At 45.5% G+C, this 26,205-nt stretch overlaps 1 protein-coding gene across 1 annotated transcript in view; it reads right to left on the bottom strand.

The window, feature by feature from the left end:
- PTPRA (protein tyrosine phosphatase receptor type A) overlaps nt 1-26,205 on the bottom strand; it is a 121,234-nt gene that overhangs the window by 15,362 nt on the left and 79,667 nt on the right. Inside the window, 8 exon segments of the mRNA XM_030450668.1 lie at nt 1,088-1,224; nt 3,107-3,180; nt 4,674-4,758; nt 9,402-9,419; nt 10,804-10,830; nt 10,833-11,138; nt 11,141-11,164; nt 11,495-11,573. Of these exon segments, the coding sequence (XP_030306528.1) occupies nt 1,088-1,224; nt 3,107-3,180; nt 4,674-4,758; nt 9,402-9,419; nt 10,804-10,830; nt 10,833-11,138; nt 11,141-11,164; nt 11,495-11,573 (750 nt within the window).

Here is a 26,205-nt window from a genome sequence, read left to right as displayed (position 1 = left end):
TGTCCTAGAACACCCAAGGATGGGAAAGAGCACCCATGCACCCTCCCATCCCCCTTCCAGGCAGTTATTCTGCACCCAGCAGCACCAGAATCATCAGACTGGGGGGTGCTAGGGTCAGAGGTGATGCTATCCTGGTGACAGCACCCAGGTTTCACCCTCAAGCAGGGGAGATGTTTCCCCAGCACCCTTATTCCACATGGGTGGGATCAGAAATCTGCTATTCCAAGAGGATGAGAAGGTATCAGAGGGATTCTCCATCCCTTCCTCCAGCTGACAGGACAGATGAGCTTTGCCAACGGAAGTCTTGGAGGCAACTGAGTATTTATAACCTGAAAAATCCCCTTCCCCAGACATTTACTGCACCTCTTGAGTTTCAGGGAAGCGCTGCCAGGAAGGTATCAAGTTGTGCAACAGCTGAAGGAACCTGAGTGGCTTTTTTCATGGAATCACAGACTGGATTGGGTTAGAAATGACCTTAAAGCTCATCCAGTCCCATCCCCCTGCCATGGGCAGGGACACCTCCCACCAGCCCAGGTTGCTCCAAGCCCCATCCAACCTTCAACACTGCCAGGGATGGGGCAGCCACAGCTTCTGGGGTCACCCATGGCCAGGGACACCTCTCTGTTGCTCAAGGCTTCATCCAACCTGTCCTTGAGCATCTCCAGGGAGGGGACAGCCACAACCTCCCTGGGCAATCTAGCAAATCTCTCCTTTTTGCAGTGAACACGAGGAGCAGAGGCTTGCCCAGCACCACAGCTGATTTAGGACCAGAACGAGTCCTCCCCCCTCGCAGCCCTTTGAGGCTCAAGCAGAACATCACTCCCTCTAGAAAACTACCAGATCAGGTCCTCTGAAGCACAATGCTCAACACTGACACTGTTATTTTATCAGCTGAGTTACCCCTGGGCTGAGGTGCCTCTTCCTGAGGTGCCTCTTCCCAAGCTGCCTCTTCCCAAGCTGCATCCTACTCCACACCCTTGGCCGTCCCAGCCCTTTTCTCCCAGCTCTCCCCAGTGACACCAGCTGCTTCCCTGGTGTCAGCCCAACACCCAGAGGAGTCACCAAGGCCAGAAGCAAAGGCACTCACGTTGAACTCTTCCCGAAAGAGTTTGTTGTCATCTGCCATCCTGCGGTTGATCTCCTCTTCCAGTTTATCCACGGGCAGGGGTGGGTACTTGCGGTTGGTGCTGGGGGAGCGAGCCAGCAGTGGCATGCTCTGAGGCTCTGCAAGGACACCCAAAGGCTCAGAGGTGCCCACCCAGCTGCTCCCCAAGCTGGGAGGACCTGGGGTAACGGTGGGATTTGGCAACCTCGGGGCAAAGGTTGGAGGTGTTGGACCTAAAAAGGTTTTTTTTCCCCCAACGCAAACGATTCTGCGGTCGGGTGGGGATGGGGTCTTCATCAAAAGGGTGATGAGCACCTCCCCTGGCACTTCACTGTCACTCACATGGAAATTTTGGCACCTTCACAGGGATAGAAGACCCAGGTGGGCATAGGAAAGGTGGCTCGTGGTTCCCCAGCAAAGCCAAGAAAGGGCAGGTGAGGGTTAGAGCAACACGAGCAGCAGTTTATGAAGTTCACACCTCCACTCCCAGCCATGTGAAATGGGGGGAGGGAAGGAAGGTTTTAGCTGCCAACATGAAAAAAAAAAAAAAAAAGGTGCTGATTTAACTCTGAAGGTGTTTGGTTTATGTGGAGGGAGCTCATTAAAAGGCTCTGAACCAATCCAAGACGTGGTGGTCCTCTTCAGCTCTTACTTTGGTGCTTCTGTCCAGACAGAGATGCCCAACTGCAGACCCTCAGTGGCTCAAATCCAGAAAACCAGACAAGCTCAGGGACAGAACAGGGCTTGACACATCACAGTGGGCTTGAAAAATACATCTTTGCATCTTTAAGAAGGTGAAAAAGGTTTTTATAAAGAAAAAGCAACATATTCCCTGCTTTTGTGTTAGTTTGGTGCCCACGGTCACTGTGAAGATCTGAGTTGTAATTAGCCAGCAGACTGATTTAAAAGGGTAGAAGGATATTTAATTATTCCCCAAAGACATGGGTTTTTTTTAAAAAAAGGTTTCTTTTTGAGTCAGACATTGTGAAAACTCAGGAGGAGCTGTGAGGAGTTTGGTGTTGGAAGTGATTGCAAATTGAAATAAGGAGGGCAAACTTTTTTGTTACTGGAACCTTCTAGAAAGTTTGCCAAAATCATGGAAAAAGAGAAAGTTCAGAAAAAGAAATATAAATATAGAAAAAATAAGAAATATAAATACATAAAAATACAGATGATTAAATATTCTCCTACATAATTAGGAGGGGGGAGAACAAAGTCCCATGGGGACTGGGCTCTGGTTCCAGAAGTGCCACATCCCTGGGCTTTTACAGAGTTTTGCCTTTTGGGGCATAATATTTATACTGTTCTGGTGTATTTATATTTATTCTGGTGTTTAACACTGATATTATTCCCACCAGAAATAATAACAACATAACAATATCCTCAGGTTCTTCATACACCCTTCCCAGATGATACTCAAGCAGAATAAAATCTTTTTTTTTTTTTTCATTTTACACATTCCCAGCAAACCAGTTCCCCAAACCAGTACTTGGTGGATGTGTTCCCATTCCCATTTTAACTGGTCAGGAAAAGATGCCACCAGGTATGACACTGGCCACGTGCCCATAAGTTTGCAGGTGACTTCTTGCTGTGTTGGGAAGGGAAAGACACTGCATGGTCACCAGAGCTGGGTTTTTTCTTATTATTTTTTCCCTTATTTAATCACCAAACTGTTGAGTCAATTAAAATAACAGATCCAATGCAAGGCTATATTTGAGCTGTTCCACTTTATCTCTTTTTTTTTTTTTTTCTTTTTCAGAAAAAACCCTCCCTGATTTTACCACTTTAAGGCTTTTATAAACTTTTGGTAGGTTGTTTTTGGACATTTTAGGAGCACTGGTGATTTCCCTGGCTAACCCTGCCTGATTCCAAGCAAGAAAAAAAGCATAAAGGTGCAAATATTCCACTGTCACTCCAAAGAACATTGGCAGGGAGTTGTTCAGAGATGAACAAAGGTGATTCCAGCTGGGGGAGGGATGTTTGCTCCCTGTGTCACCTCACCTGCATCATCCGTCCGGCCATTGGATAACCTAAAGGAGTTGGAGTGACTCCCTGCCTGCTTGTATTTCTTGAACCTAAAAAAGACAAGAGGATGAGGAACATCAGTAGAGACCCCTCAAGAAGCCCAAGTTACCTTCTGGTTGAAAGAAGGCTTTTCCTTTTTCCACCAAGGCTTTTCCTCCCCATCCCATGGCTCGGTGAATGAGGTGCTGGTTCCAAGAGGCTCTAAAATCCTGAAATCCACTTTTAAGTGACCACATCTGGAAAAAAGCTGCAGGAAACTGGGAAAGGTGAAAGCCAGGAGGGATTTTCAAGCTGCTTTTTTTATGGAGGAGACTCCAGGGGGTTCCTGGGCTGAGTCAGCAAAGCCCAGAAAGCCCAAGCTGAGCTGCAGCAAAGTTTTTTCTCTGGGTGCTTTTAACTTGAAGCAGATCTGACACTCCCTGGGCCTCCAGCTGAGGCTTTTGCTGAATCACAGGAACTTTACAAACCCTTTGCTCAAGGGCTGGAAGCCAGGTGGGGAGGACTCAAACTCTGCTGCTGCCCAACCCCAGAGGTAAAAAGCTCCCCCAGGTTCCCTGCTGCAAGGGCAGGCCCAGAGCCAGGAGGAAAAGGGGATTTTTCCACTCTTAAGGAGAGAGAATTCTCTTTTCCTTTTTCTCTTTTCCTTTTTCTTTTCCTTTTCCCTTTCTCTTTTCTTTTCCTTTATCTTTTCCTTTTTTCTTTTTCCTTTTCCTTTCTCTTTTCCTTTCTCTTTTCCTTTCTTTCCTTTTTCTTTTTCCTTTTCTTTTCCTTTTCTTTTCCTTTTTTCTTTTCCTTTTCTTTTCTCTTTCCTTTTTTTCTTTTCTCTTTTCCTTTTCCTCTTTCCTTTTCTCGTTTCCTTTTCCTTTTTTCTTTTCCTTTTCCTCTTTTCTTTTCCTTTTTTCCTTTTACTTTTCCCCTCTCTCTCTTTTTTTCTTTTCCTTTTTTCTTTTTCTTTTCTTTTTTTCTTTTCCTTTTTCCTTTTCCTTTTTTTCTTTTCCTTTTCCTTTTTCCTTTTCCTTTTTCCTTTTCCTCTTTTCTTTTCCTTTTTTTCCTTTTACTTTTCCCCTTTCTCTTTCTCTCTCTTATCTTCTTTTTCTTTTCTTTTTCCTTTTCCTTTTACTCTTTCTCTCTTTCTCTCTCTCTCTTTTCCCCTCCTTCTCTTTTTCTTTTCCTTTTTTCCTTAACCACCAAATTATTGTGTCAATTAAAATGTTTATTGCAGGTGATTAAACCCTCTCCTCTAGCTAAGCAGATAAGCCCTCAGGAGCTGGAAATGCTACATTTGGAAGCTCAGATTTTTAAAAAAGGACCTAAAAAAGCCTTTCTTATCTTCTAATCCCAGCTACAGCATCACCAAACAACCCTCCTCATTCCTAGAGAGAGGAGCAAGTCTTTACCAGATCCCCCCAAAATAATTTCCATCATCCTTCCAGGTTTCTTTCTTAAGCCTTTAGCTTAGGAAAGAGCACCAAAGGTTTATTCCTGCTCACAGGGTAATTAATTTCTGTCAAATGAGGGAAATCAGCATGAAAGCAGCTCTTACCTTAACATGTAGAGCACAATAATAATAAATACTATGACTAGAAGGGAAGACAGGGCCACCATCACAGCTATGATTGGAGTCTCATCTGCAACAGGGAAAGAAAAATGTGGTTATTAACACCAAAAACCCACCCATCCCCATCACTTCATAGGGCAGAGCTCTAAAAACCCTGCTTGAATAATAATAATAATGACATAATAATAATAATGACATAATAATAATAATAATAATAATAATAATAATAACAACAATACTAATAATAATGACACTAATGATAAGAATTAAGGTACTGAGGAAGGTTCTGGCTGTCCAGGCTGACACTGAAGACAGAATCAAGACCTGAGTGAGCACCATGTGTCCAGATGCTCTGAGGTGACATTAAAACCACTGCCCAAAGCCCCCCCAACCTTCTCAAAGAGCTGGGATGGAAAAAAAGCTGCAAAGTCTGAGGTTTCAGGACCCATTTGGAAAATTTCTCAACAGGTCCATGCATTTGTAGAGGAAAATAAGGAACCTTGTGTTAAAAGAGGTGAAAACTTGGGGAAGTTTCCTTGGTTAAGATCCCCCAGGTTCCCACATTAGGAAAAAGACTCCTGATTTTTCTTCCAGTTCCATGTTCCAAGAAGGACAGGGAGGGCCATGGGTCTTGCTGCACCTGGGCTCTGAACACCTTCAGGCTTGCTGGAGAGGCTCAAGGTTGCTGAGCTAATTATCATTAGCTGCTAATTATCATCTGCTGGCTCCTTGCAAAGAGGTGGCTCCTGCTGGGACTTCTTGCATGGAATAATCTGGGTTGGAAGGGACCTCCAAAGATCATTTTGGTGCAGCGCCCCCCCATCCTTTCAACCTGAAAATGCTGATTTAGAGCAGAGCTGATGTCAGACAACCAAAAAAAAAACCTCATTTTTCCTTTTTTCCTTTTTTCCTCACTTAATTTAATCACCAAATTGTTGAGTCAATGAAAAATGTTTGATGTTCTCTCCCTCACAGATGCTCCTCAGGGGCAGGCACTGCCCAAATCCCTTGCAATCCTTCTTCAGGCACAGCTGAAATGTTTCCACCCTCTGGGACCCACAGCAGATATTTGTTTGTTTGTTTTTTTTTAAAATAAGCTATTGGTAACCTGGAGCAGAGGTCAGTGAACCAGTGGTCAGGATAAGCAGATCACCCAGATGGGGTTGGAAACCAAGCAACACAAACCTGACAGGAAATGGCCCTGAGGGACATTTTTTTGTCAGATAAATGTGGATGCCAGTGATGCCATCTGGGGGTATTTTCATTTTCCATCAGCTAACTCCATCTGTAAGGGCCACTGCACATGAATACCCACCTCAACCCCCAAGACTTCAGGACTTGACCTTCCTTTCCACCTCCTGGGCATTCAGTTCCCTGCCAGGGCAGATTTCTGCTCCACAAGGCTCAGCAACCCCAACCAGCAGATGTTCTTTGGGGGGATTTGTTTTTCTTCATCTCTGACTGCTGAGCTCCCCACCCTCCCCATCCCATCCTGGAGGGATTTATCAGCAGATGTCAGCCCATGGGAATGAGCCAGGAGCACCTCGTGCTGGGTCAGGAACTGACAGGAAAGGGCCCAGAGAGTGGTGCTGACGGGGCCTGCATCAAAATGGCGGCTGTGGTTGTCCCCAGGGATCAGTGTTGGGCCCAGTGCTGTTCAATATCTTTATTGATGATTTAGATGAGGGATTGAGTCCAAAATTCACAGCTGACACTAAGCTGGGGGGAGTGTGGACCAACTCGAAGGCAGGAGGGCTCCTGCAGAGGGACCTGGACAGACTGGAGAGTTGGGATGATCCCAATGGGATGAGGTCAACATTCCAAGTGCTGGGTCCTGCACTTTGGCCACAACAACCCCATGGGGAGCTCCAGGCTGGGCACAGAGTGGCAGAAAGGGACCTGGGAGTCTGGATTGCCAGGAAGCTGAAGAGGAGCCAGCAGTGTGCCCAGGTGGCCAAGAAGGCCAATGGCATCCTGGGCTGGCTCAGGAACAGGCGTGGCCAGCAGGTCCAGGGAAGGGATTTCTGCCCCTGTGCTCAGCCTGGGAGGCCACAGCTTGAGTCCTGTGTCCAGTTTCTGGGCCCCTCAGCCCTCAGGAAGGAGCTTGAGGTGCTGGAGCAGGTCCAGAGAAGAGCAAGGAGGCTGTGAAGGGATCCAGCAGAATTGCTGTGAGGAAGGGCTGAGGGAGCTGGGGGTGTTGAGGCTGGAGAAGAGGAGGCTCAGGGGAGACCTCATCACTCTCTCCAACTCCCTGAAAGGAGGTTGGAACCAGGGGGGGGTTGGGCTCTTTTCCCAGGCAACTCTCAGCAAGACAAGAGGGCAGAGGTCTCAAGTTGTGCCAGGGGAGGTTTAGGTTGGAGATGAGAAAGAATTTCTGTTCTGGAGAGGGTGATCAGGCATTGGAATGGGCTGCCAGGGAAGTAGTGATTCTCCGTGTCGGAGATCTTTCCAAAGAGCCTGGATGTGGCATGAGTGCATGGGCTGGGAACTGCAGTGGGGAGTGGATCAAGGGTTGGACTTGATGATCTCTGAGGTCCCTTCCAACCCAGCCCATTCTATGTTCTATGATTCTCTGGTTCTACTGCTGGATGTGTCCCTCTGTGGTTGTGAGGTCTGGAAACGTTATTCCAACCAACAGGATGATTTTTGGGCCAATGATTGAAGCAATGAAGCTCGGGTGTGGGCAATAACCATGAAATCATCCAATTTTGCACCTCTTTGCTCTTCCCCACTACTGTCCTCACGTGTTGGCTTCTTCTCCAGCCCAGCAGCAAAAAGCCAAGGAATTCAATGGGAAAACTTTCTACTCCTACACTTGAGTCTAGCATTATTATCCACTGAAAAGCTTCCCAAAGGTGAGACCAGGAGGGAAAGCAACCACAGGATGTTTCAGCCCAACCACAGCCAGCCCTTGCCTCTCCTCTCATGTTCTTCTTGTTGAGACCTCCAACCATAACCATCAGCACCATCTCTGGAGCCAGGCTGACAGAGTTGGGGTTGTTCAGCCTGGAGAAAGCTCCAGGAAGACCTCAGAGCATCTTCCAGTGCCTGAAGGGGCTGCAGGAAAACTGTGGAGGGACTTGGGACAAGGCCTGGAGAGATAAGGAGAGGAGGAATGGTTTCAAGCAGAAAGAGGAGAGTTTGAGATGAAACCTTAGGAAGAAATTCTTTGGGGTGAGGGTGCTGAGCCCCAAGGTGCCCCAGAAGCTGTGGCTGCCCCCATCCCTGTCAGTGTGGAAGGTTGGATGGGGTTTGGAGAACCCTGGGCTGGTGGGAGGTGTCCATGGCAAGAGAACTGCAACTAAATGATTTGAAGGACCCTTCCAAACCCAAGCCATGCCAGGGAGACCACGATTCTATTCCCTGTCTGGAGGAGGATGACCAAGCCCTCTGGTCTCTGCCCTCACTACACATTGTTGGACCATTCCTCCTGCCTTGCCTGGAGTTAAGCTCAGCCCAAAATGTGCTGAGCTGGGCAAGGGCCTCTTGTGGCAGCCCCAGTTGGCAGAAGAGGTGATTTACAGGCAGGGTTTGGCTTTGGGAGCCTAGGGGGTTATTTTTTCACAGCCATTCTTTTGACACATCTGGTGGATGAGTTACAGCTTCTCCCCCGTGGCCACTAACCACTGGTGTGCCAGCAAAGCCTGGGCAGGAAACAAGCTGGAGGGTCCCCAGCTGGTCCTTCCTTCCCCAGACAGTCCTGGGGAGCAGTGCCAACCCCCCTGCAGCTCCTTGTCCTCCTTCACCCTTGCAGTTTGCCTCCAGAAGGGACCAGGAGTCAACTTTCTGCATCCAAAGACCTGCAGTGCAGGAGCACCCACCTTGATCCAAAACCTGGGAGCCATGGGGATGCTTAAACCTTGTCCTGGCACCTCTGAGGAGCCAGGAAACCACCTGATGCTCCTGTCCCCAAATGTAGGGTGCTACATAGTGGTTTGTGGGGTGTCCCCTACACATCACAGGGACCTGGGTGCAGCTGCCAAGCAGAGAGGGAGAGAGCTGAGCAGCCCTCCTTGCTCATCAGCATCCAAGTCAACCCACAAAAAGCAAGCAAGCAGATAAGAAAAGTGGTGAAACACTGACCTGGGTTGCCCAAAGAGGTGGGAGATGCCCTGGCAACATTCCAGGTCAGGGTTCTGAGCAACCTGATGTGGTTGGAGATGTCCCTGCTGACTGCAGGAGGTTGTACTGGGTCACTTCCCACCCAACCCATGCCCTGACTCTGTCCTGTGATTCCCTGGTGCAGGTTTAACAGTGTGAAATAAGTTGCTGTGGAGTTTATAAAGCTGACACTCTGCTGCTGCTAAAGCAAATGTTCTGGTGGGGAGGCCAGTTCTCAGAATGAAGAGATGGAAAAATCTGCCTAAGTGCTTCCTTATGTTACAAGAAATGCATCTGTGTTGCTGCTTGCCAAACAGAATTCAGGGGAATAACAATTATTCATGTAATTTGCAGAATGGATCCAGCTCATGGCAGGGTAAGTACAAGACAATTCATAAGCAGGAAAAGAAGGGAATTTCTTGATGGTTTTCTTAGAATCTTGGTTATCCAGCTCTGGAGACAAAAACCTGAAGTTCTGAGAGTGTGCAGCAGGAACATGTTGTATCTAAGAGGACAAATTGCTATGGGATTGTTTAGTGCTGAGAAGAAGAAGCCCAGCACAAATTAAGAGATCAGTGTGATGTAAAGAGCAATGAAATATAAAATCCTTACCTCTTCTGTCAGCATTACCTGCAGAAAAAGAAGACAGAAGTCTCTTAGCAACAAAGAAAATCTAAAATTTGAATAAATCAGGCAGGATCAAAGACCAAGACAGTGACAAATTTAGTAACTCTCATCATTTTTGTGTAATTTTTGTTTTTTAAACACCAGCTCAAAGCCAGGAGCTGCAGCATGAGGTTGAGGGACAATCTTAGGAGGTCTGGAGGAGGAGGAACTGCCTGTATAACACCACAGAATCCATTTGGTGCCTTCTGCTCCTGTCTCTCTCCTGAGCACCACTTGATTCTGACTGATACCCAGATTTCCCATCAAGATGAATGGCAAGGGCAGCCCTAAAACTAATTTTGTTCCTTGACAAATTCCTTGAAATAAAGAAAGAATTAGGTTTGGTCATTTCTTCTCAGGACTGACATCAAGGGAGAAGCCAAATCTGGCCTTGAGGGTGCCAGTGGCCAAGGTGCCATAGCATCCACCAAGGAGTTCACCAAAAAGTTACCCCAATCACAAAAAAAACAGTAGCAAAGAGACACAAAATGCTAAAATTAATTTTTATCCTGAAGATTAATGTCCCTGCTTGCACACAAGGCATTACAAAGTCCAGATCTTACAGCATCTAAGGCTTTAACACCATCACTCCATTCAAAAGCTACATTTATGCTGAACTTGCACCATGTATGCATCTAAGGTCACTCTGGACCCCTTGACTCTGCAAAAACCTCTTGATTTGGGCTTGCCAGGAAGCTGGATGAGCTTGGGGATGGCAGAATGCTAAGAAATTTGGGTTGCAAGCTTCCCTTGCCACATCCCTTCCTGTTAGTAGCAAAGACAACTTCACCAGAGCTTCATGAAGAGGACACACACATCTCACTGATGTGAAGAAGGGTTCAGATACTCCATGCTCAACATCCCTTGAGATATTTATTCTTATTTTGCTCTTAACCCACACTTGAGCAGCCAAACTTAGGGGCCAGAAGAAGAAGAAGAGGAAGAAGAAGAAGAAGAAAAAGAAGAAGAAAAGAAGAAGAAGAAGAAAGAGAAGGAAAGAAGGAAAAGAAGAAAAAGAAGAAAAAGAAGAAAAAGAAGAAAAAGAAGAAAAAGAAGAAAAGAAGAAAAAAGAAGAAGAAAAAGAAGTAAAAAAAGAAAAAAAGAGAAAAAAGAAGAAAAGAAGAAGAAAAGAAGAAGAAGAAGAAAAAGAAGAAAAGAAGAAGAAAAGAAAAGAAGAAGAAGAAAGGAAAAAGAAAAAGAAAGAGAAAAAGAAGAAGAAGAAGAAGAAAAAGGAAAGAAAAGGAAAAGAAAAAGGGAAAAGAAAAAGAAAATTAAAAAGAAAAAGAAAAAGAAAAAGAGAAAGAAAAAGAGAAAGAGAAAGAAGAAAGTTGAAGGAGCAGCTTATTACCATTGTGGGAAGCAGAAGAGGTCTCTGGGTCGTCACCGTTGCACTGAAGTTCCTCTGGGTCACCTCTGGTTCTGTGGTGGGCAGAGCAGTGTGAGGAGCAGCTGGGGTGACACTGGGGAGCAGGGAGGTGGCTGGAGCCATGGGTATGGTTGTCCCCAGGGTGGAGGTGTTGATGCTGAGGGTGGAGGCGTTGGGGGAGAGCCTGGTGGCTGTGGTCGTGGGTGGCTGTGAGGCCATGGTAGGAGCAGTCACTGGAGTGCTGACGTTGAGGCTGTTGGCCCTTGTTGGGGTCCCATCCTCAGGACCTGCTGTGGGAGCTTTGGTGGGGCTCCTGGGGAGGTGGGCACTGTGGTGGGTGGCCCTGTGAGGGGAGAAAGCACAAAGGAACCTCCATGAGATCCCTTTCTGTACCATTGGAGGGTTTAGGTGCTAGAGAGTCCCATGTAACAGCCCAAAAAATCCCAAATCCAGGGCAGGGGATGCTTTTTTATGCTATGAGGAAGGTCCAATTATTACAGAGAGGATCAACATTTATATTGATTTTAATCAGCCCATCACCCTCTATCCATTACTTTATTTCACAGTTAAGTGGAGGGCAGGAGGAGTAAGTCCCCAAGGACATGAGAGCTTCCTCCTTTTATCCTAAGGATTTTTGGGGACAAAAGAGAGGAGATGAAGAGCACAATTTAACCTGTTGTAACGTTGCTAGCACCTACACTGATCAGGCCACTTCCAAGCAAAAGGAGAAAGACCCACAAATCCATGTTGACCTGGAAAGAGAGCAAAGAAGGAGTCTTTAAACCATCATCCAACATCATTCCAAAATAATTAAAACTGGGGATGCTGCTCTCCATCTGGATTGTGTAGAGCTGGAAGGAAGGAGTGGATGTAGGGTTGGAATCCCTGCAGGCACCTGGATGGGAAGGATTTATTGGAATGTTCAAACATTCCCCAACTGGAGGAAAAATGGAGAGATCCCTGGTGGAGCAGCAAAGGTGACCAAAGCAGGGAATGGCTGAACTATGGAATGAAGCTGACAGGGATAAGGCAATTAATAAATTGGTTTTCAAGGGAATTAATTAATTGCTCATATAATGGTCTGTAAATGAGTGTACTTTGAGAAAACTGAAATGCAAGACCACAACAAAGAACCTTGACCCAAAATGCCCAGAACCAAGGCAAAGAAGCAGGAGAGGTCAGCTCCTCCTGCAGGCAATGCCAGCACATCCCTGCCTGTTTCTGGGCATCCACAGAAGGTTGGGTTCAACCCTGTTCAAACCCCATCAGACCCCCTGTGGATGAACCCAGTCCCCTTCAATAACAATCCAAGGAAGAAATCCAAGAATCCCAGGAAGAAACTTAGGAAGGGACGTGGCTAAAGCTTGCAACCCAACTTTCTTAGCATCCTCCAAACTTACAGAAGGATGGCACCAGCAGAGCTGTTTCTCCCCCAGCATTTCTACTGACAAGGTTTTTATGGGGGATTTTTATGGGGGATTTCATTCCACCATCACCCTCAAAAAGCTCCTGAGGAATTCATGGGTCCAGTTATCTTCCTCCCAAAGAGACACGGGTCCAGAGGCTGAGGCAAAAGACAGAGAGATAGGAGATGTAATCATCCTGGCCAGAAGAGAGCCCAAAGCTGCCAAGCCCCAGAGCTTGGGGCCTCCCAAGGTCAGGTCAGCATCTTGCATCTGCTCCGAGCCCAGAGAGGGCTCAGGGAGAGATCTGCTCCGTGCCACCAGCTGCCATCTGACTGTCCCCTGTCCTTCAGTTTTTTGTCACATGGCCATTTGTATCTTCAGCATCTCCTGGGAGAAGGCTGCAAGACCTCATGGCCAAGTCAGGCTTGTCAGGCTGCCAAGAAAGGGTTTTATTCCTGATACGTGGTCGGAGCCTCCTCCTCTTAAATCCATCTCGTGGTGTTTGTTCTTCTTGTATTTATTTCAATCTGCTTCCATCTCGACCCATCCCAAACTCTGGGCAAAAGGACAACACTGAAGTCATCAACGTGCTGGAAACTCTATCAGCTCCACGAGATCCTCCCCACCCTACCCAGGAGGATCCGCCCACCAGCACCACCCACTTGCATGTTTTTTCCTCCCCCCGAAAGAAAACCTGGCAAAAATCAAACTTACTCAGTGACCAAAAGGTCAGACAAACCCTGAACCAGAAGGAAATCAAGCTCCAGAGATAAGAGCTTTCCTACAGCTCCCTCCACAGCCAGGTCTGGGGCTTGGCATTCTCCAAAGGGTCCCACCAGTTTTCCAGAGGGTTTCATCCCTGGTTTACATATCTGCCTGGAGGAATTTGAATGGATTCAATCCTCCTGAAGTTTGGTGAGGTCCTGTAGTGCCTCCTGCGAGGCACTCCAGGGTGGGATATCCAGAAACCCTACAACTTGTAGGGTTTTGGTGACAAGTTCCACTCCCGGTGCTTAACACACCTCCTGCCAGAGTCTGAGATGTGAGTGGCTCATCACTGAACCCCATACAGATCCCCAATCTCTCCCAGATCTTATTTAATGGGTTCAGGGATCTTTCAAGCTGGTGGCTCGTAGCAAGCCACCTTGAATACCATGGGAATGACAATTTCTTCCTGGTCATTCAGCTAAGGGGTAACACAGCTTGAGGGGACCTGGTTCCTCTCCTGGCTGTGATGCCTGGAGTCCCCTCAGGAAAGTCTCTGGAGAGACCTTAGAACACATTCCAGTACCTGAAGGGGCTCCAAGAATGGGACAAATGCAAAGGGGGATAGGGTGATGGGAATGGATGAAATAGGGGAGATTTAGGTTGGACATTAGGAAGAAATTCTTTGCTGTGAGGGTGCTGAGCCCAGGTTGCCCCCAGAAGCTGTGGCTGCCCCATCCCTGGCAGTGTTGAAGGCTGGATGGAGCTTGGAGTAACCTGGTCCATTGGGAAGTGTCCATGCACATGGCAGGAAGGTTGGAATTGAATGATCTTGGAGGTCCCTTCCAAGCCAAAGCACCCTGTGATTCTCTGAGATCCCAATGGATCAGCCCATACTGACCCCACAAGTCCCATTGGCCTCTTCTGCCCCATCCTCAGCAGATTTCCTTTTGGTACCAAAAGCAGGACCTGGGGGTGGGTGGAAAGAAGTTAAAGCTGTGAATCACCTCTTCTTTCTGCCCTCATTTCAGGGAAATAACCCACAGAGAGCTGAAAAGCTGTTCATTTCCAGGACCATGATTACTGTATGGATAAAAAGCAACAAGCAATTCCTGGGCTGGCCAGGGGTTCCAGCTGAAAAACCTCTTTGGGATGGTGGGATAATCAGAGAATAATTTAGGATGGAAACCACCCTGAGGATCACTGAGTCCAACCACTCCTGCAGGTCCCTCTTTTGGGGCTGCTGAGTTTTTATGGCTTTATTCCTGTGAATGCCCCAAGAAGCAGGGCAGCCCAGTGAGCATCCCAGGTTGTTGTGTAGATCCTGGGAGATTCTGGGTCCCTGAGTTCAGGAAGGAGATTGAGGTGCTGGGAGAAGGTCCAGAGAAGAGCAAGGAGGCTGTGAAGGGATCCAGCAGAATTGCTGTGAGGAAGGGCTGAGGGAGCTGGGGGTGTTGAGGCTGGAGAAGAGGAGGCTCAGGGGAGACCTCATCACTCTCTCCAACTCCCTGAAAGGAGGTTGGAGCCAGGGGGGGGTTGGGCTCTGCTCCCAGTAAAACAAGAGGCCATGGGCTTAAGCTCTGCCAGGGGAGGGTTAGGTTGGATATTAGGAATAAAATTCTTTAGAAAGAGGGTGATCAGGCATTGGAATGGGCTGCCCAGGGAGGGGGTGGATTCTCCATCCCTGGAGGTTTTTAAGAAGAGCCTGGATGTGGCACTGAGTGCCATGGGCTGGGAACCACGGGGGGAGTGGATCAAGGGTTGGACTTGCTGATCCCAGAGCTCCTTGCCAACCCGGATGATTCCGGGATTCTCTTCTGACCGGCAGCCGGCTGCTTCATCACCTTCAAACCGGATCGGGAGCGCAGCGCAAACTCCGCGCAAGGGGAGGGCTCAGCGCCCACCCCCCTGTGTTAACCATTCCTTAGTCCTTAAAGCAGGAGAAATAAATGCCAGGGATTCGTCTTTTCCTGCTTCTTAATAAAATAAAAATTAAAAAAAAAAAGAAAAAAAAGCCAAAAAAAAAAAAAAAAAAAAAAAAAGAAAAAAAAAAAGAAAAAAAAAAAAGGGAAAAAAGAAAGGAAAAAAAAAGCCTCCGGAGTCCTACCCCGAGAAAGCCGAGAGTCTCCCTTCCCCCTCGGCTCCCTCCCTGCCGGTTTCGGAAACGGAGAGGAAATACTTGTAATGTTATCAACATAAACACAGCTCTTGGCCGGCTGCAACATCCTGCGAGCTCTGCAGAAAAACAGCCCCAGGGCAGCAACCCGGCTGCGTTCGGCACCCCCGGCCCGGGCCCGGCAGGGCTGGGATGCTCGGGGGATGGGTTGGAAACCTGCAAAAGCTTCAGGGTTAGAAACCCGAAGAATTGCTGCTGCTGTCTACAGTAATGTTGTTTATATAAAGATATATATGACGTATCTATGTATGGTAGTAGGAATCTGAATAATTGCTATTGGTATTTCCAGTATATATATATATTATATTATATTTATATATTATATAATATATATATTATATATACTATATAGAATATATATTATATATATAAATATATATACTATATATAAAATATATATAGTATATAGTATATATAGTATATATATAAAATATAATTATATATATACTATATATAATATATAGTATATATAGTATATATGATATATATTATATATTATATTATATAGTATATTATTATATTATATATTATATATAATATTATCTATTATATTATCTATTATATTATATATAATATTATATATATTATATATTATATATAATATTATCTATTATATTATCTATTATATTATATATAATATTATATATATTATATTATATTATATTATATTATATTATATTATATATAATATTATATATAATATTATCTATTATATTATATATAGTATATATACTATATAGTATATATTATATATTTTTATATATATTTAATATAAAATTAAAAATTAAAATATTAATAGATATTAAAGATAAACATTATATATATTATATACTCATATATATATTATATATATATTATATATATATATTATATACTCTCTCTATATACTCATATATATATATATATATATAAGGTTAGAAATCTGCATAATTGATACTGGCATCTCCAGCAGCATTATACATACATATATATCTATCTATATATATAATATAAAGATACATGCATATGGGGCTAGAAATATCCATAACTGCTACTGGCATCTTCAGCAATATTCTGTATCTATAAATATATATATATATATATATATATAGGGGTAAAAACCTGAATGATTGGTACTCGTATTTACAACAATATTGTATATATAAAAATAAAAATATAAATATATAAAGGTGTTATGTATGGGGTTAGAAATCTGAATAACTGCTACTGGCATCTCCAGCAATATTATGTATCTATAAATATATATATATATATATATAGGGGTAAAAACCTGAATGATTGGTACTGGTATTTACAACAATATTATATAAATATAAATATAAATATAAATATAAATATAAATATAAATATAAATATAAATATAAATATAAATATAAATATAAATATAAATATAAATATAAATATAGGTATATGTATGGGGTTAGAAATCTGAGTAACTGCTACTGGCATCTCCAGCAATATTATCAATATTATGTATATATATATTTATATATATGGTATTACAAACCTGAATAACTGCTACTGGCATCTCTAGCAATATTATGTATCTATATATATATATATATATGGTATTACAAACTTGAATAATTTGCTACTGGCATCTCTAGCAATAATATATGAATCTAAATCTATATATGGGGTTAGAAACCTGAATAATCACTTCTGGTGTTTCTAGCAATGTTATTTATATATATAAAAATATATACATATGGGGTGAGAAACCTGAATATTTGCTAGTGGCATTTCCAGCACTATATATATATATCTATATATATCTATAAATACCTGCATCTACATCTCTCTGTCTGTGTAGGGTACATATAGATTGCCCTCTCCCATATGCTGCTTGGGAGCTTCCTCAAGGAAGGGTTTGGTTTTTAGGCTGCAGGATGTATGTATTAAAATCAGCAGATCTTGGCAAGATGATTGATGCTGGGGAGTTGGGGGGGGAAGGCATAAAAAAAAGGAAATAATCTCTTTATAAAGGATTAAGTGGCTTCAAAGTGGTCCTGGGCTGTTTGGAGGGGGTGTGGGTGCAGGACCACCTCCCCCTGCTCACAGAAAGAAGGGGATTTGTCTTCAGAGCTGCAAAAAGTGCCCAGATCCTACCTGGATCCAGCCATCCCCAGACAGGATTTTACCTCCACCTCTGACCAATTCCTTAATTCCTGGGAAATGAGGGAAGGAAGAGACACAACACAAATTCTACCTGACTTTCCGGGATCCTGAGAACCACCTCAGCATTTTTAGGATGCTAAACACCACCTGGCTGCCTTCTGCTGGCCCCAAACATGGTGAAAAATAATAAAAAAAAATGGTTCAAGGAAAAGAAGAAGCAAGAGCATAAAGAAAGAGGAAAAAGGTCTCTTTTTTTTAAAATCTTTTTGGTGGCAGCAAGCCACCCAGCACAGCTCAGCCACCCTGGAAAACAAACCTGCTGTTCCCTCCCTGCTCCTTTTAAATCCCCTTTGGGGTTTTCCATCCCTGGAGCTGTGATCCATGGCAGAGAAGAGGATGAGCATGAATTCATCCCATGGCAGAACCAGGATCCTCTTCCCCAGAACTCCAAACCTTTCATTTTAGGTGGGATGTAAAGGGTGTGAAAATAACCCTGAGGATGAGCAGCTCCAAACTGAAAAGGGAAAAACATCCAAGGGACTTCCAGGAGGTTCCTGGAGCTGTGCTTTGAGTTCTTCTCTTTGCTAACACCATGGTGGGCAGCACAGGGAGAGGAGCTGGTGGATTTGGGGAGGAAAAAGGGTTTTGTTGCACTCAGACACAGTCACTGACTCCTTGCATGTGCCTCTGAGGCTGAAACGAGGCCTTTGATGTGTCACTGAACATTATTCCCCCACCCCACCCTCTGCTTTTCCACTCCTCAACAGAAAAGATGAATCACAGCAACCATTCAGCCTCTCTGAAAATCCACTTCGTTTTCTTTCTTTCTTGTTTTGGGTTTGGTTTGGTTGGGTTTTTTTGTTTTTTTTTCTTTTAAACAAACAGGCAGCTTCCACACCAGTGGCAGCCACTGGAACAAATGGTGCATGAGGAGGAGAAAGGTAAGGTAAGGGCTTGGGGTTCTGCTTTCTCCACCTGCTCAACCTTCAACAAATCACCAAATCCCTGCTTTCCTCAGCATTTACTCATGGCATGGGTTGGGTTGGAAGGGATCTTCAAAGATCATCTTGTTCCATCCCCCTGCCATGGTCAGGGACACCTCCCACCAGCCCAGGGTGATCCAAACCCCATCCAACCTTCAACACTGCCAGGGATGGGGCAGCCACAGCTTCTGGGGGCACCCTGGGGCTCAGCACCCTCACACCAAACAATTTCTTCCTAATGTCTAACCTAAATCCACCCTTTTTCAGTTGAAAACCATCCCCCCTCATCCCATCCCTCCATACCTTTATCCAAAGTCCCTCCCCAGCTTTCCTGCAGCCCCTCCAGGCACTGGAAGATGCTCTGAGGTCTCCCTGGAGCCTTCTCTTCTCCAGGCTGAACACCCCCAACTCTCTCAGCCTGGCTTCAGAGGAGAAATCCTACAAGCCAAGTCTGTATCCAGAGAGGTTGGGGCTTGGGGGAGTTTTCTGATGATTGCACGTGGCCATCAGAAGCCTTGGTGACTGCCATGGAGTTTTCTGATCCCTTTGCTTGGGATGGCATTGGAAGATGCTCTAAGGTCTCTCTGGAGCCTTCTCTTCTCCAGGCTGAACACCCCCAACTCTCTCAGCAGAGCTGCTCCAGCTCTCTGACCACTTTCATGGCCCTCAGTCCAACAGAGGAATGCACAGTCCTCCTTTTTAAAGAGCAAGATCACCATAAGTGCACGGGAGGAACAAAACCCTCCTCCCTCCTGCCTTTCTGGAATGGTACCTCAGATGCTACCATGTCTCAGAGCCTGGTGCTCCATGAGGTCCCTTCCTTGCACTCCAGGCCACATCACTGCCACAGCCAACAGAGTCACTGTCTGGAAGCCACCCAAGTGCCTTGGAGGGGAAAAGCTACAAAAACATCCCATTATTTTCCTAATAATAATTTTCCTAATAACTCTCATAATTAGGATGAGTTTCATTTTGCCCTCAGCCATTCTTTTCTGCCAGCACTGTGGTTGTCTGATCATGGGAGCAAGGTGCTGGTCCTTCCTGCACCTTTCACCATGGGCAGAAGAAAACAGGAGGGGTTGGGGAATAAAACGTGGAGGGAGACAGAGCAGGATGAAGCCAGAGCTTCTTGGATATGTAGCAATGGTGAGGAGAGGGCTTCTTAAAGGATGTGGTTTCAAGAAGCATCAAGGAGGGGCAGGTAAAAGCCAAAAAGAAAAAGGAGACCCAGCCCAAAGGAGCTGTCAGCTCAGGGAGGGTGAAGATGAAGAAGTTCTTCCCCGTGAGGGTGGTGAGAGCCTGGCACAGGTTGCCCAGGGAGGTGTTGGAAGCCCCATCCATCCCTGGAATTTTTTAAGGCCAGGCTGGATGGAGCTCTGAGCATCCTGATCTGGTGGGAGGGGGTTGGACCTGATGATCTTAAATGTCCCTTCCAAGCCTGAAAGTTTTATGATTTATGACTCTGAGCCTTGACCAGGAGAAAGGTGCTGGGGATGGAGGGGTTTTTGCTGCTGGTGGGGTGGCAGAAGCTGTGATGCAAAGGGGAGAAGGAGGTGACACCTCCTCCTGGGATCTTTACCCTGGATCTGCCTAAGCAACACCCTCAGAGCTTGTTAAAACTCTGTAAAAAGATAGTAAGAGACCAAACCCCTTGGTCTCCCAGTGGGTTTGTCCCACGGGATGGGCACTACAGGTGCAAAGTGGTGCTGGGAGCTCTAAAGGCTCCAGAGAAGTGAATTCATCTCATTCTTCAAAACAATGCATTAAAAAAAAAAAAAAAAAAAGAATAAAAAGTCACCTGTGAATAGGCTGCTTCAAATAACCTGTTTCAGGGTGTCCCCTTCTTTGTCCCATTTTTGTCTGTAATGTGTACAAAGAAAAGGTGGGTGCAGCTGCCAGGAGAGGGGTCAGGATGGAGCTGTTATTCAGCAGAACAACATCCCCACTGAGAGAGCAAGGGAATGGGACATGGGGAGGAGAAAGAAGGTTTTAAGAAGAATAATATTAAAAAAAAAAAAAAGCCATATAAACAAACAAACCCCACAAATTAAGAAAAAAAGGAAATCCCAGCTGTAGGGCTCAGCCTTTAGGACTGAACTGAAGTCCTAAGGGGAGCTGGAGTGTTTGCTCAGAGCATCCTATTTAAAACAAAGGTGTCAGAGGGGATCACTCACATGACAGCCTTCAAAATCTCCTTGGGGAGGCTCCGTGCCAATTCCAACCCATGCCTTCACTCATGCAGTTTAATTGCTGGTTGTTCTTACCCTGAAATCCACCCGGGACACCTGTAGGGATGCAGGGAGCAGGCAGCTCATCCCACGGAGCAGCCCCCAGGCTAAGAAAGTGCCCGTGGAGCCCTTCAAATCCCGGCTTTACCTGCGGTAATCCTGAGCTCAGCCCTGTTGCCACAGTAACACTCCTGGTGGAGTCGAGATCACTGATTATGAAACTCAGAGAAAAAAATAAATAAAAAAAAATTAAAAATCAGAGGCTGCTAATTAGGAGCTACTCCAGTTCTCCAAAAGCTCCAGATTAAGAGCAACAAAAATCCAGGCAGCAGAAAGCGTCGCCTCGGTTGGCACCGGCGTCAGCTCCTGGTTCTGGGTCCTTTTAGGGATGGGTCTTAGAATTCAGCTTGCAAATTCCCTGTAAATTCAGCTGGTTTTCCTTCTCTTTAAACAAATGTGCAAGACTCGGTGGAACAGTCTTTACTCTTTACATATATTTGCATCTATTACAACAGGGAAAAAAACGGGTCGAGGATGTACAAGTGGCAAGAGCTGGAGCGGGGCTGGGGATGCCTCCCCTGCCTCTTGGATTAACTCTGTTCCTGCTGCAGTTTGCCAGAGAAAGAAACCAAAATCACAATCTAAGCAGTGGCTGCAAGGGTCTAAAAAGGAGGTTTGCAAACAAGGGGAACCAGAGTTGAAAGCATTTTCCTCTCCAGCTCTGGATTCCAACGCCAAAAGCTTTTTCGAGGCACGTCTTGTACTGAAGGCTTCAAGCTGCAAAGTCTGACTGGGAGCAGTTGTGCTGCCAGACACAAAACAGTTTTCAACACAACTTAGAAGTAAGATACCAGAGAGTATTTCCAAGCAAAGAGAAAACGGCCTGACACGGATTTCTGGAGCCACAAACCCAAAGTGATGCTGCTTCAAAAAGCCAGTTCATCCAAACGCCTTCATTTTTCCATTCCCATTGGATGATGAAGCTACTGAGAGGATGAAAAGGTGATAAATAAGGACCAAGAGCAGAGTTAGTAGCTTGTAATGTTCATTACAACAAATGGCAGACTTTTCCTTCCTCAAAGTTGCCATCCCTCTGCTCTCAATGGCAGGAACCAGTCTCATCTCCCACTCACCAGTAATACTGGGGATACCTCAGGTGTAGTGTTAATTACCTATAAATCATAGATTCATCACAGAATGGCTTAGGTTGGAAGGGACCTTGGAGTTCATCTCCTCCAACCTCCCTGCTATGCCCAGGGACACCTCTCATCCAGAGGTTGCTCCAAGCCCCATCCAACCTGGCCTTGAACACCTCCGGGGATGGGGCAGCCACAACTTCTCTGGGCAATCTGTTCCAGAGCCTCACCACCCTTGTACTAAACAACTTCTCCCAGTTTAAACCTCTTCTCCTTCAGTTTAAATCCATTTCCCCTTGTCCTGTTGCTGGATACTTATGAAAAGCCTCTCTCCATCCTTCCTATAGGTTCCCTTCAGGGATTGGGAGGCAGCTCTAAGGTCTCCCTGGAGTCTTCTCCAGGCTGAACAATCCCAGCCTCTCCTTGTAGCAGAGGTGCTCCAGCTCCTGGATGAATAAATGTGATTTATTAGCTGGAAACAACCCAAAGGGCTGACATTTTATCTTAAGACATTCACCAACCACAACCCAGGATCAACTGGCCAAGTAGGAGGGATCCTGGTCCAGAGCAGATGGAGATTGCCACGTTACACACAACAAATGAATAAACCCAATGGGATTCAGCTGCCATCACTGGGTTTTTAGTTGGAGGCATGATTTCTAACCTTTTAATAGGCTTATTTACAAGAATTAGTCCTTTAATGCTGTGTGCTGATGTCTATAGCACAGTATTAAGCTGGTTTGATGTGACCAGAGAGAGAACATCTGCTTCTGTGAGCAGTTAGGGGAATTATTGCCAATTAGGGGACTGCAGGTAGAGCCAGAGGCTTAGAAGAGGGATGTGAAGCTTCTCAAGATGCTGTCACGAGCAGGAAGTTCACTGGGAACATGAATATCCCTGCAGAAAAGAGCCTGTGCCCTGGGACTACCTGAAATATCCTCAGCAAGGAAAGGATGATGGAGCCAGGAGAGCTCTGGGACAGCCCCTGTTGCCACTCACACTAATTGTGCATTTTGAGCAGATCAGGCTCCCAAAGATTTCTGCTCATCAGCCCACACCCCTGCAAAAGGACCAAACTCTGCTTCTGGTGGCTCTCTTTCTACTTTCCTTCTTTATTTTTTCCTGTCTATTTTTTTTTCACCTTTTTTTTTGAACTTCCATGCCCCACAGGGGTGCCCTTGGTCAAGACAAAATGATGCTGCCACACCAACAAGCCAGCCATCTTCTGCCATTGCTACTGCTACAAACCTATGATAAATCTGTATATATTTATATATATAGCTATATTATTATTATATTATTATTTGTTGTATTTTATTTTTGTGTATATTAGCTATAAACCTACTATAAACCTATGAAACTACTTTATTTATTATATATATTGCTATAAACCTATTTCCTGCTGGCACAAGATTATGCAAACTGAAAGGATCCTTGTCTTAAACCACAGAGTGGGTCCAAGCCCCTGCAGATACCAACACAAAAGCTAATGCTGAAAAAAAAAAATAATAATAAAAGAATTAAAATGCACTTTCTTAGCCTTAAAGTGACGAAACAACAGCCTGGGAGGAGTAACTTTGAGCCCTCCCATGTTATTCACAATTCATTCTCTATTTTAATCTCCCCAACAAAAGGCTGAACTCAACTGGATTATTGTCAGCAGGGGCTTTTATCTTCAGCCTTCGAAATGGTCAAGGCATGGGAGAGAACAATGACTCTCAGAGGAGAACAAAGACAACCTAAACAAAAATACCCTGTTGCTAAGGTTGAAATCAGCCTTTTTCAGGGGCACAGCTTGGGAGCTGGGAATCCTGGTGCCACCCTTTATAAAAAAATAATAAAAAAAATAGGAATATGAGGGCTTGAAGAGGGGAAAATCACCTGAAAATCACTCAGCCCCCTCCTGTTTTGCCCTCACTTAAAACATCCCCATCATGGCTCTACCTAAGCCCACGTGTTGCTCCAGCCTCACTGATCCTGATCCCTGAGCTTCATGTCTTGCTCCAGAAGGTGATCCAGGTTTTTTCTTGGGGTTCTTGCAGTATTGATGGTTCAGATGTTCCCAAGCTTGGCAGATGACAGATGCTGGGAATGATCTTTGCTGCAGAGCTGGATGGTGCCATTGGAAAGCTGGAGAAGCTGGAGAAGCCAGCTCTGATGGAGCAAAGAGGGCCATAGGGATGCTGCCACCTTGCCCACCCAGCTGTGGCACAGATGTTGGGGATGTGAAGCTGGGACCTCCAGGCAAGGAAAGCCCCAACCCAAACCACAACGATTTCTCTTGTGAAATCAACCCCAAAAAGCAACCTCAGAGCTGTGTGTGGTCTCTGCATCCTTACCCAAGGGAGCAGCACCTGCTTCTGGGCTTGAGCAGAGAAATCCCCTTCCACAGTGGGATGGAAAGGAACTGGGTTTGGCTGTGGTGTTCTCCTCCCTGTTACAACATCCAGCTGCTGGCAAGAGTTGGCAGCAAGAGGTTCCAACCTCCATAAAACCACAGAATGTTTAAGTTGGAAGAGACCTCCAAGATCATCCAGACCAACACCATAACCTAACCACTAACCCATGTCCTTAAGGACCAGGTCCAAATGCATTTTAAATACCTCCAGGGATGGGAACTCCACCACTGTCCTGGGCCATCCCAAGGCCTGACTTTGTATTTTATTTTTGTATATATTAGCTATAAACCTATTATAAACCTATGAAACTACTTTATTTATTATATATATTGCTATAAACCTATTTCCTGCTGGCACAAGATTATGCAAACTGAAAGGATCTTCCTGTAGGAGAGCTTTGGGCTTCCATGACCATCTTCCTCCCCTCTAGATGGAGCTCCAGGAGAAAGAAGCCTGAGATCCCTCCCCAAAATGAAGATGGATGCATCCCATCACCTTCAAGCACCTTCTCCTGACCTACAGCTTGGTGCTAGAAAAGAGGTTGAGTTTTACAGGGTGATTTTGTGCCAAAGAGTCAGAATAATTACTCCCTCCTACAACACAACAAAGAAACCAACCTGGAGCCCCCTGGAGCTCTCCAAACAAACTTTGCCCTCCTTTGGTGGGTCAGTTCTCAACCCCAAAAACACCTCAAGAGCCTGGAAGGGCTCCTGTGATCAGGCCCATGGGAGAAGTGGTGGCCAGAAGGAAGGATTTCTCTGAAACATTCAGAGATTTTATTTGTAGAGGGAGCAGAAGTATTTCTGCAGGCAGAGATGCTGGGGTGAGGGGTCACATCTTGGGCATTTTGAGTGGCCAAGTGGAAAAAAAAAAACCAAAAAACCTTCCACGACAAAGGAATTTCAAGTTTCCTTGATGACAGCAGCCTGGACACACATGAAAGAGAAACCAGAGTCAAGGTAATGCTGGGCTGCAGTTTTTATGGCCCTTTCTGGCTTTTTGCCAGTAAACAAGGTCTCCTCCCAGCAGGCGTGAAATGTCACCTGCTGTCCCTTTAGATCTTAGCACTCCTCAACCAAACATTAAAAGGCTACAACCCAGCTCAGATTCCCCCTCCCTCTGTTAGGCAAACAGACCCCAAATGATGCTCAATTAAATGAATTTCAAAGCTCTTCAGAAGGAGGGAGCACTGCTCTTGGGTTTGATAATTTTAACTTTCCACAGAGAGGAACTGGCACATCCTCATCTCTGAAAGTCTTTGCTGTCCCAGCTTTTTCAAAAGGCTTTGAAAAAGCAGCTTTCCTACAAAAACACCCATTTCCAGCTCAGCCCAGCTAGGAGCATAATGCACAGAAGGCTCCTCAGTACTGCTGTTAAATAAGAGACCCCCTAACCAGGCATGAAGTGGTACAGGAGCTCACACACAACAACAGAGAGGGCTTTCTGCAGCAGCTTGTTGCTGCACAAACACAAGACAAAGTCTGTTGCTGAAGACCAAGGCTGTAGTTGGCAGCGTGGTGGCCCAGCCTAACAAAATCCTTTCGTTTTCAGAGCACCATGGCACGGTTTGGGTGGGAAGGGACCTTGCAAGGTCACCCAGTTCAGTGCCACCCTGTCCCAGGGGCATCCTGTCCAACCTCACCTTGAATGGTTCCAGGGATGAGGTATCTATCACCTTTCTGGACAAGCTGGGCCTCCCAGCAAACCATTTCTGCCTTATGTCCAACCCTCTTTTAGTTTCCAACCCATGTCCCCTTGTCCTGTCACATCCAGGTCTCCTCATCTGTCTTCTAAACCCCTGAAAAGCCACAACCAGCTCTCAGTGGAGGCTTCAACACCTCCAACTCTCTCAGTTGGGCTCCAGAGCAGCTCCAGCCCATCTGGGCTGGAAAGAAGGAAAGGAGGAAAGGAGAAGTCTGTCCCACAGAATATTCAGTACTCTGTGCAAGCACAAAGAAGGTTCTCAGGAGCAGACAACGTTGATTTACTAAGGAGACCTCTTGCTTGACTAACCTGATATCCTTCTGTAAAGGGATGACCTAATGGGCAGATGAAGGGAGAGCAGTGGATGTCATATACCTTGAATGCAGTAAAGCTATAGACACCACCTCCATCTCAATTAATAAATTATCCCAAGATAATAAATTATCACAAGAAAGGGTTCAGCTCTGCAGTGTCTGCTGCTTGCTTTGCTGGAGGAAAAAAATCCTCCATATCTCAACCACCTCTTTGC

Source organism: Calypte anna, chromosome 4B, assembly GCF_003957555.1.
Source record: "Calypte anna isolate BGI_N300 chromosome 4B, bCalAnn1_v1.p, whole genome shotgun sequence".
In the NCBI taxonomy this organism is placed as follows: Eukaryota; Metazoa; Chordata; class Aves; order Apodiformes; family Trochilidae; genus Calypte; species Calypte anna.
Note: the sequence above shows the minus strand (reverse complement) of the source record. Positions and strands in the feature narration are given on the sequence as shown.